The sequence below is a fragment of the Nuphar pumila genome, chromosome 3 (genome assembly GCF_984573655.1).
Source record: "Nuphar pumila chromosome 3, dmNupPumi1.hap1.1, whole genome shotgun sequence".
Lineage (NCBI taxonomy): Eukaryota > Viridiplantae > Streptophyta > Magnoliopsida > Nymphaeales > Nymphaeaceae > Nuphar > Nuphar pumila.
In genome coordinates this window covers 23,219,386-23,235,779 of record NC_143251.1, presented here as the reverse complement: position 1 = coordinate 23,235,779, position 16,394 = coordinate 23,219,386, and the positions used below count along the sequence as shown (strand labels likewise).

Genomic DNA, 16,394 nt, shown 5'->3' with positions numbered 1-16,394 from the left:
CATCTCTTAGGCCTTAAGAATGTTGCATATTATACCATCTTTGATGAAGAGAAAACACTACACTCTGTGTTGTTCTCCTGCATATTATTGCATCGAACACTAACTTACAAACTTTTGGTTTCTTATCTCACCCATACCATAAGATATGTGCCATCACAGTTCGTTAGAGTGGAAACCACAAGAATGCTATATGTTTCACCCATACCACGTGATTGAGCGTTGATTGTGAGATATGTTGACTCTCTGTTGATTAAGAGATACACCATCATCGTTCACATTCTCTGCGAAGAGAACAGGTTGTGGATTTCATTTTCAATGTCACCTATACCATAAAATGCCTTTACTAAAAAACTCATCGTCGATGAAGTGTCATCGATCTTCTCATCACTGATGCTTGGCCCTTAAAAAATGACCATAATTTCTCACAGTTTGGAGACCACAAAAAACCTAGTTTTTGTGAAACCCTAGCTTTGCTTTTATATTATATGGGATGAAATTTCACAAAAAAAAAGTAATTATGCAATACATGTGTGATTGGAATACGAAATTTCGCAATATTAGTCTTTTGTAATTTTTAGTAATTTCGCAATACTGGATGTGATACTCATCCAAAATTTTGCAATTATCAAACTTTCACAAATTTTATGATTTTTGCAGGTTATCGCGTGAAACATGTCACGAGTTTCGCAAAAAATTGTTTGAAATTTTGTAATACTTTTTTTAAATATCGCAATCTCATATGTAATTTTATTGATGAGTTTCGTGGATGTATTATTTTATCATCATGACGTGCCAAACTCAAAAATTTGCACCTATGAGGGTAAAAGTGCCAAAAAGATTTGAGAACTTGCGATATTGTCCATTCGACGAATTTCGTAAATTGTAGGAAATTTTTGAAAACGTGTCATTTTTGCCATTGTTTTTCCTTTGTGATGCAAAAGTGCACTAATTTGTGAATCCCCAAGCCCTGAACCAGTTTATACTCTTAGGAGCCATAAAAAACTTCTGACATCGCATATCAAAAACTCAAGTTACAAACAGTGAAATGAGATGCATCGCAGTCATGTTACCCACTGGCTACAAGTCCATGAACTAAGCACATCAAACTGTATTCAGTAGGTTACCAAAGTAGGAAGTATGAGAAGCAATGCCCAAAGAAGTGAATGTTGGGGCTTGGTTGGGATCGGTAGCTGGGATGGGCGTTTATGGAGTATGCATTTGAGGAAGTGCCAGCTGCTTTGCCAGCTACCACCTCTAGCTGCCAAATCCATCCTTTAGTGTAAACACAAAGGAGAAAGGACTTCGCTTCCCATCCCAAATGCATAAACGCCCATTGTAGCATCGACTCCAAACGGGACAAGCATGGGCGTTTGACCAAGATTTTGCCTCGGAAACACTAAACGCTCTTACCAAGGCCGAGATTCCAAACAAGGCCTTGAAAAAAATGACTTAAAACATGAAGCGCTCATTTAAGAAGCGTAAGACAATGCGATAATAAGAGAATGAAATCGAGTACGCAGAGAGATAAATGTGTATGCCTTATAATAAAAACATAATTCTAAATAGTACAGCTTGTCTGCCATCGTAAGTGGATCGTAAAATAACAAGAAATTTAGATTTTATATTAAAGAAACATGATTTCCCTTTCTTCAGAAGCAAGCTTTCCACATTGTCCTAATGCATAGGAAAAACATGATTTCATGCATCCGAAGCAACCGTCCAAAGGTTTTAGAAGCTTTCCTTGAACTCAATGCGGCACAATATGTGGGTCAGTTTGTTTAGCACTCGTTTTGTTGTTGCATTAACTACCGATTTAGATGCTCTTTCTCTCGCTCATACACACACACACACACAAATATTGGTAAAACTCATGCATGACCAATTCAACTTCCATTACTTTCAGAAATTCTCATTCCAAATATGGGCGGAACAAGAAAGTTTCACCACAATTGGGAAATTGCAGAAGTTACAACATGCATAGGGCAAGCACACGAAAACAAGAAGCAAAGCAAAAATATGTGGTTAGCCAGTAGCCATGGATGGTCGGATACCCGCACTCACACTCTGTCATATCGCCTCTTCAAAAAAGTCTGTGATCTACAAAGTGTAATGTTGTTGCATGTTGTCAAGGTCCAGCCCTTTCAGCTTCACCACCGACTCCACATGCCCCTTGAGGGTGTGAAGCTCACGAAGCCTGCAAGGATGCACACACACGCATTATACCAACATTACATACAAATAGAACATGTCCTTACACTCACAAGCAGCAGAAAATGCAATATAACCAACATACATCAACATTATTCATAAGTGAAACCAGTCTCGCAGATACCAGAGAGAGCGGATCGTATGAAATGTTGGGTAACACTAACAATGTCACCCATCAGCAGAACCATTAATCATGCCCCCTCTACTGTAGCTCAGTTCAAGCAGGACCCAGCCAGGGTGGGATTAACGGTTCTGGCTGCTGGGTGACATTGCTAATGTCACCCAGAGTTTCAAACGATCTGCAGATACCAGACGGTTGATATTGTGCTATCACCAACTGATTGAAAACACTTCAGCAATTTTCCCAGGATGCTCCAATTCTGCTCTAAACCATTGTTCCTACAATTTTTGTTCTTTTCTTTTTATTTTAAAAAATTTGAGAATGGTGAAAACTCAGGGTCCTTTCAAGATGGAATGTTTACTTAGCCGGATGTGTTGGAATTAAATCAGTAGCAAAATAAACGGTCATCGTTATCCAACCACATGTTTTAAAATCCTCATACAGTCAATTGAATGACAGCACAATTTGAGAGAGGTCATATACAAGTGTCGTAACCATCGTTCAATGGCAATCAGACTCACAGATGCGGCTGTGTAAGCAACCATCATGACACACCCATATCTCACGTGGGCATCAGTCACATTTGCTGCATAATACCTCTATGCACATTCCCAGCCAAGAAAGCAACTGTCAAATTTACACTTCGCACTACAAAAAGCACATGATTGCCATTCGAATCAATTAGCTTTTAGGGCTCATTCGGATGACGGAGGGAAAAACATGGGTTTTAAGAACCCAGGTTTTCAGGCTTTTGGCACATTCAGTTTGCAAAAACCTGATTTCCGTCCATTTGGATGACAAAACCCATTTTCATTGGTTTTTCTCAAGCATTTTCCAGGCCATAAGCTAGATATTAGTTTTGTTGGTACCATCCTGACAGAAAATTTATCAGAGAATGAAAAACACAGAAAAAAAAAAACAAGTTTTTAGCTGAAAAATGGTCTGGCTGATACTGTAAACATCAAACTATACCATACAGCCATTTTTTGACCGATTGGAGACTGAAAAAACAACCTGACAAACCAAAAAAAAACTTAAAGTTGTGGGGTATTTCTTTCTTAATCACAGCCCCCAGAGATGCTTCTCTACCAGTCGAGTGTTAATAAAAGTGATATGGTTTTCAGGTTTTTGGCACATTCAGTTTGCAAAAACCTGATTTCCGTCCATTTGGATGACAAAACCCATTTTCATTGGTTTTTCTCAAGCATTTTCCAGGCCATAAGCTAGATATTAGTTTTGTTGGTACCATCCTGACAGAAAATTTATCAGAGAATGAAAAACACAGAGAAAAAAAAACAAGTTTTTAGCTGAAAAATGGTCTGGCTGATACTGTAAACATCAAACTATACCATACAGCCATTTTTTGACCGATTGGAGACTGAAAAAACAACCTGACAAACCAAAAAAAAACTTAAAGTTGTGGGGTATTTCTTTCTTAATCACAGCCCCCAGAGATGCTTCTCTACCAGTCGAGTGTTAATAAAAGTGATATGGTTATCATATCCCTTCAGAATTGTCTAGAAAGCATATATGCAAATACAGGTTCACAAGTGCATACCTTGCAACCTCTGCACGCCTCTTGGCCTGCTCTGCAATTTCCGACAACTCCCGGTAACTGCTCTTATCAGAGAACAGGGTGGACTCTGGAGGCTTAAGCCCATGCAATGTTCGTTGTGCTAGAGCCCACTGAGCTTCTCTTTCCTCTTTTCCATAATCCTTCTTGGTTGTGAATGCAGTCTGAGTAATAGAACAAATTTGCAGAAACCCAAAGTCTTTGAGTAGAGTAAAGAAACATACACATGATGAAAAAAGGTAAAAGAGAAAAAGAAAAGCGAAATTAAGAAAAGAAACAATCAGAAACACCTTCTTTTGTAACAGGTTGTCCCATGCCTTTCCACTGAGAATATAGCGGACAGAGAATTTTGTCCAATCAAGGGGGATGTAAAAGATAATGCTGTATAACCAGATGACACCAGCCCAGCCCCACCCACATCCTTTGATTCTAGCAAAGCTCCATTTCGCATAGACAGCAATAAGGGTGGCCACCTGGTAAAGCCAATTACTTGGAAACGTTATTCATTTTTCAGGTGGTTCTACATACATGCGTGTTAAGTAACTCAAACCAATACATTACTCATAGAGAAAATATCAGCTCTTATTGAATCCCAACAACAGAACATTCTACATGAAAACATCAAGTATAAAACAAAAAATAGAAGCTACAAGGCAAATGAGTTAGTAGATCACTGCCAAGTTTGGAGTAGCCAGTGCCGATTTTTATAAAAAAATTTATTCAGCACCTATAATTTCACACTTCTTTCCTCTGCTAGAGTGCATAATAATATATAGCAGAATTAAGTTGGCAGTAATTGTGTCAAACATCCATGGCTAGTGCCAAAACACACTGGCGGATGTATGTCCATGTCACACAGATATACTGCATATTCTTCCAACTACTACCCCAATCTACAAGCTTTAAAACAATGTCATGTGTCACAAACACATACCAGTTGCGCAACTATAAAGGCACTGACAAGAAGGAGACCAGGGCGTTCCACAAAAGACCAGCTGCGAGAACGGGTGACAAAAATGAGGGCTTGGCTTACAATACTGACTTGTAGATATAATGCAGCCATCATCTCTTCTTCATTGTCCCTTAGTGATCTTACGCCAAATTTGTCCTGCAAGCGACCCCAAGTAATCCATTAAACCAAACACTTATGGGCATGCTATCCCATGAAATGGCACAAAAACATGCACTAAGAGAAGCAAAAGGATGATAAAATTTTAAATGTAACATAGACGGTCTGAATTCAAAAAATAGGTTCAGATAAATTTTCTCCAATGAAGGTTACATGGGCTAATTAGTCAAATCCATCAGGATCTGGCATTCAATCTATTGATCCAATTGGCCTATCCAGATCAAATCCATTTTCAATCATTTACAGACAGTTAAATCCCTATCATGAGAATCTGGTGACCAGGGTGGTAAGGGATCAGGATCCACTGGTAAAAGGGATCACACTTAATCTTTGGGTTGTGCAAAGGCAGTGATTATAATATCTATAATTTCAAAGCCCCACAATCAGCCAATGAGTTTCACTTGGTTCTGAACAAGGATTTATAATGTTGATCCCGTATTGGCCAGGGTTCCTTCCCAAATAATGTATTTGAGTTCACTACATGTGACCTATCAATTTTGGTAGGACGATTAAAAATTAGTCATTGTCCCAAATGAACCATAACAATAAAGACAAACATGAACTACAAGCAATTTCATGTCCTTCAGAATTCCTTATTTTGCACTGAAGAAGTGCTTACCGAGAAAAAGTTGGTGTCATGCATAACCCAGAAAAATATGACAGTCATCAGAGCCAAATAACCACCAAGAACCACACCAGTTGCAAAAATTTCCTTCAATTTCCAACTATCAGGTTGAGGAGATGCCTTAACACGATCTTTTGATATTGTCATGATTGTCCCTAATTAACATTAACAAATTTTCAGTCAAAAAGGATCATGAAAAGTCTTATTACCAATTTATTAGTAGTAATGTGGAATGAGACTAACCATCATTTAAAATGGCAATGATCAGAATCATGAAGGGAGAGAAGTCAAATCTCCAAATCAAAGCAATAAGCATGAACCCCAGCTGCATTTTAGAGATATAAAGAAAATTAACATGCAAACATAAAGAAAAGATGAAAGAGGCCAATCAAATTTGATGATAAGGATAATGATAACCTCAAACATGATTAAAAGATACTTACAACTATACGTATTGTGATGGAGACGGCATATATCTGCAAACACATCAACAATCAAAATAGTGTCAAACACAGAGAACAAGACTTCATGAAAGAGTCGAAATAATTGTTCACACAAAAAATGCAGTCACCAGCTTGACTAAAATGTCTGTCAAGAGATAGACTTGGATACAATACCGACCCTGGTAATTGAAGCATGAAACCCTTGATCATATTGGCCTGAAAGAAGGCTTTGGACTGCACAATTGGATAAGGTTGACTAACATCCAACTTTTAGTGGATCTTAACAAAAAGTTGGATGTTAACAAATTAATAGGATAAATTAAAAGACAAGGTGATTTGATGCATTTATTATCACCACCCATGTGCATTTTAGAAATTGAAACACATTAATAGGCATTGTGCAATTCCAAAGTAACCGATAAATACATCATTTATTATTTACAAAATTATGAAAAGAAACACCATTAATGATGTAACATGGTGTATTTCCAGAAGGCTGCCAGACCAGGGTTACCGGAAGCGCCTAGCTAAAAGGGGAAGCGCGCTTCGGAAGCGCGGAACGTCGCGCTTCCGAAGCGTGGGGGGAAGCGTCCCCCTTTTTTGGGAAGCGCGTTTCCCTTTAATGGGGGACGCGTTTCCCTTTAATGGGGGACGCGCTTCCCTTTAATGGGAAGCGCGCTTCCCATCACGCTTCCCCCACGCTTCCCCCTCGCTTCCCCCTCGCTTCCCCTGTTTTTTTTAAATTTTTTGTATTTTTTATTTTTTATTTTTATTTTTTTCGCTTCCCCCTCGCTTCCGAGACGCTTCCTAGGTCGCTTCCGAGACGCTTCCTAGGTCGCTTCCGAGACACTTCCCGAATCGCTCCTAAGTGGTCCCACGCTTCCCCGCTTCCTAAAATTTTGAAAGTGCCTCGCTTCCCGCTCCCGCTTCCCGTATCGCTTCCCGCTCCCGCTTCCTCAACTGGCAACCATGTGCCAGACACATGTTAACTGTATGCAACATGGATACAGAAGGGATATGCCTGGGCACATGTCACATACCCTACCATTTTTTCCATTTTTTGGACTTGGTCAACGTCAAATGCCATTTTTACCATTTTGGTTTCATGTTTACACAGACTAGAGTGTGTCTATGTCACATGGATGTGGACACAAGTGGATATAATTTGACATCAAGACAAGGGCTCATCAGTTGTCAATGTATTCAGTTAATTCAATGAGTTGTGAATTACTGAAATTAATGCTAAGCAGTTACCGTGTAGTTCTTCATCCTCTGGAAAATAGCTCTGCTGGTCAACACAGCACTGATGATGACACTAAGACCAGGTTCTGTGAGAACAATGTCTGATGCACTCCTGGCTGCATCAGTAGCATCAGCAACAGCAATTCCAATATCTGCCTTCTTCAAGGCAGGGGCATCATTCACCCCATCTCCAGTCATTCCACATATATGCTTCCGTTCTTGCAGTTTCCTTACAATTTCATACTTGTGCTCTGTTTCCACAAGACAAACCTCAAGGTTAATAATGTTGATAATTTGGCAGTTATAAGCCCTGCTGTAATTATGAAATTGATGATTTTATAATCAGATTGGAAAAATATACCTGGAAATACTCCTGCAAATCCATCAGCCTTTTCGATCAACTCATCAACAGGAAGTGCAGCAATTGAAGCATCCTTGTCATGTCCAAGCAATGAAGAGGAAGGGTACATGTTGGTCCCCATTCCAAGCCTCCTCCCTGTCTCCTTAGCAATAGCCAGCTGATCGCCTGCAAGGGTGACAAGTACATGAGCAAGAAAGAAAGTTGACATGAAAGGAGCAAAAGAGTAGCAACTCCCCAGGACAATCTGGTCTCAAATTTGTGGTATTGAACTTGGACCCCTAGCAAAGCTATCAGATTTTGAGTTTGGATGCCAAAAGAACTAGGAGAAAAACTTAAATCTTAGGCCACAAATGTCTCTCTGGTTTATGTATATCAATTGAAATATTTCAGCTGAGTACATCTTTCATCATAAAAAGAAAAAAAGAACAAAGTTCTATGTCGAAAGTTTTATCTCTTCCTGTTGATAACTGTAATATATTGATATTAAGAAATAACCTTAAGAATGGTTAAGTTTTAATAAATCAATCAGATATACCAGTTATCATCTTCACATTCACACCAAGATTGAGAGCTCTACGGATGGTTTCTGCACTATCATGCCTCGGTGGATCAAACAATGGCAACAGCCCTACAAATTGCCATGGTCCGCCAGAACTCTCCTTCGTTCTCTCAGGAACCCCCTAATTCAGATTAATAAATCATATAAGCAGCATTCTATTAAGAATTTTTCATTCAATAAGCAAAATAAGGATAGGTTGACAGACCTGTCTTGCCACAGCCAAAGATCGAAGTCCACGTTCAGCAAACTTATCAATCACAGAATGAACCCTTTTCCTAACATCTTCTTTGGCATTGCAAAGGTTCAGCATCTGTCAGTACGCACAATACCATAATAAAGAAATTTATCATCTCCATGGATAATTAGAGAAACTTTTTGCAATACTTTTACAGGGAATCTGAAAATCAATATCAATTGCTGGTTACCTGCTCAGGAGCACCTTTGCTAGCACGATGCCAGCTTCCATCTGCTTCGATGTATGTGAGAGCTGTTCGCTTGTCCACAGGGTTGAATGGCAGGAAGTGGACCTCTCTTATACCTGCTCGGGCCTGCACAAACAATGAGTTGCCTTGACTTAAAATTCGGTACTTATTAAATGATAAAGAACATCCTTTGATTTCCATGACTACCTCCTTTGGGTCTGCCAACATTCCAACCATTGCAGCATCAATAGCATCCTGGTTTTCAGTTCTTGATGATCTAGCTGCAAGTAAAATGGCATATTCCTTGTCGACACCTTTTGCAAACACCTAAAGTTGCAAAAGCGTGTTAAAACAATGAATCAACCTGAACAAAAGAAGGTTGAAAGAAAGGTTAAGATCCAATAAATTGGAACTTAAATTGAAACTTACTTCAATAAGATTTTTGTCTATGCTAAGCTTATTAAGCGTTAGTGTCCCAGTCTTGTCACTACAGAGTACATCCATGCCAGCCATTTCTTCAATTGCAGTCATTCGTTTTGTGATAGCCCCCTAGAAGTGGGTGTAGCAAGAAGAGTTATCATGTTAAAAGCAGCTTCGAGCATAATGGAAACGCAAGAGGAACGGTGTGAATTTGGCAACAGGAAACTACCTGCTGTGACAGTCTGTGTGAACCGATGGCCATAGTTACAGACAAGACTGTAGGCATAGCGATAGGTATGCCTCCAATCAAGAGAACTAATAGATTGTCAATGCCATCTCGGTATTTGCGATGTTGAATTGGATACATCACGATGATTTCCACAATCATTCCAATAGCAATAGAGCAGATACAAAAGTTACCAATGGCAGTGAGAACCTGCAGAATGATGAGCCAAAGAATTGTTAAAATATGCAGGGGCTTCCATGCAACTCCCAGATATCTGCTAATGCATAACGACCAACAACTTATGCAACTCAAGCTGACTCAAAATCACTTTAAAGGAACACTACAATACTGGTCAATTGATGCAAAACTAAGATAGATCTTATCTGAAAGAATAAAACTAGACCAGATCTAAGTCTCACCAAAGTCCCATGATCATAATTGAGAACTTCACCAGAGAATAAAGGCACAAAGGAGGAACAGTAGAAATTAAAGAAACATTGGCAATTTTCTCACGAACCTTTTGAAAGTGCCCGACTTGGTTAGTACTGTCAACCAAATGAGCTGCTTTTCCGAAGAAGGTGTGCACACCAGTTGCAATGACAATAGCTTCAATTTCACCTTGCTTACAAGTGGAACCAGAAAACACCTCATCTCCAGGATTTTTTGTAACTGGTAGAGATTCACCAGTCAAAGCAGATTGATCAATCTTCAATGGATCTCCCTCTAGCAGACGAGCATCTGCAGGGACAATATCACCAAGTTTGATACTAATAATATCTCCTGGAACAAGAATTGCAGCATCTTGTTCGCTCCACCTTCCATCTCTAAGGACCTGCATCAAAGAAAAAGAAACAAAACACAGTTAATCCCCAAATATTTATGTGGAACAGTTTCTGGTTATTTTGAAATTAAAACCCATATTTCTAGTTTAAAATCTTAAACCACTTGCAGAATAATTTTTCAGAATAGACTTCTTGGAGTACGGATCCCTTCATTTGCCATAGGTTGGATTCCACCCTACATTCAATCGTAGCCGTCCAATCAACTGCCAGGATTGGTCAACATCTTCACCTGAAGTGTGAACTGATCCTAACCGTCCAGATGCTTCGGTTGGATTGCTAGGACCGACATAGGATGGAACCCATCCTATATAAAAGGATGGGATCCTTTTTGCCGAATTTCCAGCACTTCCCCGACAGAACGACACATTTTGCATATGGAGGTTGAAGTTGCAATTCAGTTCAATGATTCAACTCAGTTTGGCATGCAGTCAGACCCACTACAAGTGGGATCATCCATTTTCAAGATCAATAACCCAGGGCAGCTGGAACAATCTCATTTGTGGGTGCATTTGGTTATCCATCATTCTCTCCTTCTCCGCAACAGAAATGCAAAAAAACATGCAAAGACAGGAAAAAGAAAGAAAAGCTTGATAGATGAAACCTGAAACAAAGAATCTGGAATATTTTACCTTCGTTTTGGGAGCAAGACCCGCCATTAGGGCAGCTGCTGCATTACCGGCATTGTTCTCTTCAATGAAGCTGATTGTTGAGTTGATAACCAGCAAGACCACAATTCCAACAAAGTCCTGCCAATCTGGAGGTTTCCCCTGTCCAAAGAAAAACCACCTTTTAATCCCAATATAACTTCATCGTGCATCGCTAGTGTCCTAATGATTGGCACGGAATTGATATTATAGAGTTTGCACAAACCCCTCCGTTTGCCAAGGCAATTGCCATCACAGCTGCCATCTCCATAACCCAAGACAGAGGGTTCCACATGAATCCCAAAAATTTGAGAAATTTGCTCTCCTGCATTTACACAAAGCATTTCTTGCATCAAAACAAGCATCCATCAGGAATGGTGATAATGCAGAGGAAGAAGTCGAAAAGAAGCATTACCTTCTTCTCTTCCAGTTTGTTGGGTCCGAATATCTGGAGCCTGTTGGCTCCTTCCTCCACTGAGAGACCTTCTTTGGTACATTTTAGCTGCTCAAAGACTTCATCGATCGGAATACGTTCCTAGTAACCAATACCAGACAACAATCAGCACAAGAGTTCATAGCGTCCACTTCTCATTTATTAAAACAGAAAATTATGTGGTAGATAGGGATAAAAAAAAACGTAATACAATAGGTTTTGTCCATACCATAGGAATTCAGCAGCCACGTAAAAAATGAAATTGTGGACGAGCAAATTTAGAAAAACAAATAGTTAAGTAATGAATACCCGTCCAATAAGGTGACATTGAAAACGCTTTGCCTCGAAGCCCTTGATGGATGAATACCATTAATAGAGGAACTGTAAATCTACTTAATAGACGGAAAAAGAAATGAAAGAAACACTCTTCGCCCCAACCAACTTACCTAAGGAGTTCCTCGCAAAAAAGGAGATAGCTGCATAACCAAGAAACTGTCATCTTGCAAATGCGATTAACGTTATTTTGGTCGTTTAGCCGGCAATATGAATTTTATCTTTAAGGGAACAAGGGATTAGATATTGCAAAGAAGGAACTGAATACCCGAGAATAGGGATACGCACTTATTCCAAAGAAAAGATGGAATCCTGTGCCAAATAGATTCCAAATCGTGGACACATATCCCCGGGGGCTTTCGGGAGAAAAAAAGTGAAAAAGTGAAGGCTTCAGTGTGAAAGCAAAGCATGCCACTTTACAAGAAAGTGGGGATGCGGATGGTACTGCACAATGGAGCATCATCTGATGTCCCAGCCTCAAACCTAAAAAAAAAGTCCAGAATTCACCATTTCCGCATTTCCCTAGCAAAGTACATCTGCTACTTCTACTAAAACTTCAGTAAGCTTGTAGAAGGCTTTTCATAATAATAAAAAGAAGGAAAACGTAGAAGAGGCAATAATGACGCTTCTTGGAACGAAACTAACCCACTGCTCTCATATATCCTAAAGCACAGAAAAAAAAGTTGAAAAAAGGAAAATGCTGTCAGTATTCTTCCCGAGATGGCGTCCGACTACCAATGGACTTTATAAAAATCAGGGCGGAGTCTTGGATACAGTGGACAACTCACGTATTTCTTAGCGAAACACACGTATTTGCTAGCAAAACGACCCACATGGAATCCTACACACGCACACATTTCAGCCCATACTCCGAACCAAAGAGGCTAACCCAAAATTCCAAGCCGGACACAACGAGGACTTTCGTCCTTTGAGACACTATGGGCATATTTGGAAGCAAGAAAGATGTACGAAAAGTGATGAAAATGAAAAAGTTTGCACTAATTTTTTACCCTTCCAAACTAGAGATTTTACGCTAAGAGTTTATAAAAAATACAGCTTTTTGATAGAAAACACTCAATTATGAGGTGGAGGAATATTTTCAATCAAGAAAAAATTTATTTTTACAGTTTTTATCATCCACCTCATCACATCTCACCACCACTACCACCCACCATCACCACCGCCCTTACCCTCCTCTTTCTCACTTTTTAACATTTTCTTAGGCAAAACTTTCTTTTTCTATGAGATTTTTTCTCTCTTTCAAACGTCATTGAAAAAGCGTCCGAGAAGTTGTTGATATACCGCGGTCCAGCCCAGTGCAACTGGAGATCTTGACCACCCGTTCGTCAGATCTCAGGCGGGTCCCGCGTTCAAAAACATGTCTCACTGAAGAAAAGGCTATAAATCATGACCGTCAGGTTTTCCAAGGCCGGTCTCAGAACTCGAAATTCAGAACGGCGGTCGTATGCATGATCACGTAGACTTTTGTCAATTAATTATTAAAATTCTTTACTCAGGGTCGTGGTCGGGGCTACAAGCGACAAAAGTTTAAAGCGGGTGTCAATTAGATAAAGTAATATCGCCCTTATCGGCGAGAATAAAATAACTTTAAAACGTAAAATATTGCAGTAAAAACAAATAAGAAAAATAAGTATAAAGGATATGCAAAATTTAAAAAAAAAAAAGAAGGCTCACTCCGAGCTTTGTCGATGAAGCCAAAATATCCTAATAGTATGACGTGTAAAACGGGTCAAGCGATTTTTGAGCGAGGGATGACTCCCCCAAACGGGGAAAAGTTGACTGCACTAAAACCCGCGATCCATGCGATGAACGGCACCCAACCGTCATGTATTTAGTTTTTGCTCTCAGTCATCCAATGCCGTTAAAGCCTAAATGGTTATAAAAAAATTTGTCATGCCCGTTTGAAACGGATCTCATCATTTGAAATACGATGGTTCCATCAAACATTCAACCCTAGCCCTCCACTGTTAGGATTGAATGTACGATGAAACCCATCCCATTTCAATTGATGGGATCGGTGTTCATTGGAAACAAGAGCAACCCAGCCACGTGGCAGGGACTTTCGGGAGAAACCCACTCCCCTGCCTTCCCCAAACCTCCCTTTCCCTACCCAACCATATAAGTACCCTCGAATTGCCTATAAAAAAAATAAATAAAAATAAGTCCTCGAGACAAACACGACAATAACCCAGAGTGTCACCTCTTGGAAAACTGTAAAACTACTTGAGGCTTTCTAGGAGCGGTTTCGTCTATTCATGCAACTAGGTCATTTCCCTTCGTCCATCTGTAGAGATGGACGGTCGATCAGAGTGCCTCCATATGCACATAAAAGCACCTCGACGTACGACCAAATGCATTGAAAAACAACAAGGTCGGTTATGTTGCTAATTAGGATTGATATTTACAGCGAAGGCCAGCAGAGAAACAAATAGAATAGTATCGATTCTTAGTGGTCCAAGACAGAATAAAGAAGACGCAATAGAAAAGTTTGGGGCCGTTCAATTGCTCATTTGCTCATCGAGCTAGGGCTCAAATAGTGAGGCGTAAAAAGAAGACAGAAAATTAAATATGCCTATGACAGGTGTCCTTGATTACCTGTTATTTTTAAAAGAATATATTCTCCTTCAAAGTCTGTTTCATCTTAGTGAAATAAAATAAATAAATGAAAGGAAAATAGAAGGAAAACTGGAAACGCTATCAGTTAGGAATAAAATAGAAACAAAACCTTACAAAAAAGGATCTGCTTATAGATTGAAAAATAATAATAATAAAGTCGCATCCAAACTGCAAATAAAAAAGTTAAAGCGCAGATAGATTTTTAAAATAAACCCTTTTGACCTTTATTTCTCAATAAGATGGAAAAATAACCCAATAATCAACGAGAAAACGTAGACACCAGAATGTTCGTGGAGGAAAATTCATTATAAGAATAAAAGAAAGTGCACGAAATTTTTCCAAGATAAAAAAGAAAGGCCGCTTTCGCGACAACCAGATCTTCGTGATACTAAATGAAGCCCTATTATGCTTTGGGAGAAAAAAGGAATCGCAGATCTGCAAAAGCTAAATAGGAGAAATCGTAAGCAAAAAGCGATCCCGTCTTTAAAGGAAAAAAGTAAACGATCAAGAAAATTACTATTTCTTCACTGCACAAGGCAAACCCGAACGAAAAAACACGGAAATATAATGAATATAATAATAATAATAATAATAATAAGAGCAAAACCGGACCCATACAAGAAACTTTCGTTTGGCAGACGCCTATATTTCTGACAAAAAAGAACAGGATTCTTATAAATGAAACTACGAAGCATATCGTCAAACCTTGAGCAGATCTCAACTTCCAAAGAGATCGAGCAAATAGTTGGAAAATTAACCGATGAATTCCAAAGAAAAACTCATCTAAGAGCCAGAAAACAGAGCAAAAGCAAGACACTGAACAAATCAACGAAATTTTCAATGATCATACGAACATACGAAGAATCAATATGAGAAACACCTAAACTCAATAAAAATTCAAGAAAAAAAAAACAAAAACACCAAAGTGAATCAAAAGACAAAGAGAGCATGATCCATCATAACATCCATCAACTAGAACTCTATTCCGTAACTCAAAAAATGCGAAAAAAAAGGCGAAGATCAATGACGCCTAGCTGATTCCCACATCCGCAAAAGAACCGCGCAAATATCGGGATAAACCGATAACGAATCAGAAAAAGCAATCGATGGCCAAAAATTCCTGTGAAATTAAAGGAAAAAGAACAAATTCCAGAGTAGTTGAGAAGAGGAGAGCGTCTCACCAAATCGACGGTCTCATTCTTGATCTCCTCGAGCGAGATCGCCTTACCGCTGTCCATCGCTCTCGCTTACGAGCGTTCCCGGGAGTCCCTTGATCTTGCTTTAGGCGTAGACGCTCCAAACCCTAAACCCTAGCCTTCATCCTTCAAGCAGAGAGAAGGGAAACCCAGAAGATGAAGCGCAGATATTTAGGGCCGAAAAAAAGAGTAAAAGGAAGTGAAGGTGAAAAGCAATGCGAAAATCTAGCCCTAATTCTCTCTCTCTCACACACACACGCAGTGTAGAATTCTCTCTCTCGTCTCCCCCGCCCTCCACCTTTTATACCCTCGCGCGGCTTTCCTCCCTCCCCTGTACGAGAGATCCCTTGTGGGACCCACCCAACAACTCCCCTCCCCCAGGCGGCCCCACCCACTAAGCCCTTTCCACCGGATGACCTGTGACGTGTCGGTCTACGTCGGCCCGCTTCCGTCGACATTTGAAAAAACTCGGCCACCACGGCGCCCCCACATACCCATTTCACGTGCGCGGGTCGCTCCCTTGTGGTCAACCCGCTCTACTGAATACTCAAAAGTGGCCCGACGTTACTAGAATATTACTGTTGTACCCCTCTTCGGCTGGGTGAAAAAGCGTACCATGATATTAGTAATACGGTGGTTCTCACTCTTGTTTCTACGGATGGATCTGGATCTAGCCATCAAATGGTAAATCTAAGCTGTACAGCATGTACGTAGTATGTTTATTTACTAAGATATAATGTTTCATCGGGTCTAATATATTATAAGATTCTATTTTTGAGATAGTGAAAAATCAACGCTCACAATTCATGAAAACAATAGTCTCATAAATGATAAAAAAATGTCATGTTTAGATCAACTTTAACACATAAAAACAATAAATAATCCAAAGCTTAAATTGTGGACTTGGAGCTAAGATCCATAGTGATAAATATCGCGAGATTTATGAAAATCTTGCAATAATATCGTAAGAAATTGCCTGA

General features: G+C 39.6%; 1 protein-coding gene across 1 annotated transcript; it reads right to left on the bottom strand.

The window, feature by feature from the left end:
- Window positions 1-1,856: 1,856 nt before the first annotated feature.
- LOC149842288 (plasma membrane ATPase 4-like) lies at window positions 1,857-15,677 on the bottom strand. The gene is made up of 20 exons (XM_089999045.1): window positions 15,400-15,677; window positions 11,231-11,350; window positions 11,042-11,140; window positions 10,801-10,938; window positions 9,847-10,161; window positions 9,333-9,539; window positions 9,113-9,232; window positions 8,891-9,010; window positions 8,687-8,809; window positions 8,467-8,571; window positions 8,238-8,382; window positions 7,703-7,867; window positions 7,354-7,592; window positions 6,100-6,132; window positions 5,900-5,981; window positions 5,651-5,811; window positions 4,837-5,010; window positions 4,193-4,375; window positions 3,888-4,066; window positions 1,857-2,194 (listed from the first exon to the last, which is right to left on the bottom strand). Exons 1-20 carry the CDS (start codon window positions 15,454-15,456, stop codon window positions 2,098-2,100), a joined length of 2,862 nt encoding a protein of 953 aa, XP_089855171.1. The 5' UTR covers window positions 15,457-15,677; the 3' UTR covers window positions 1,857-2,097.
- Window positions 15,678-16,394: the final 717 nt, after the last annotated feature.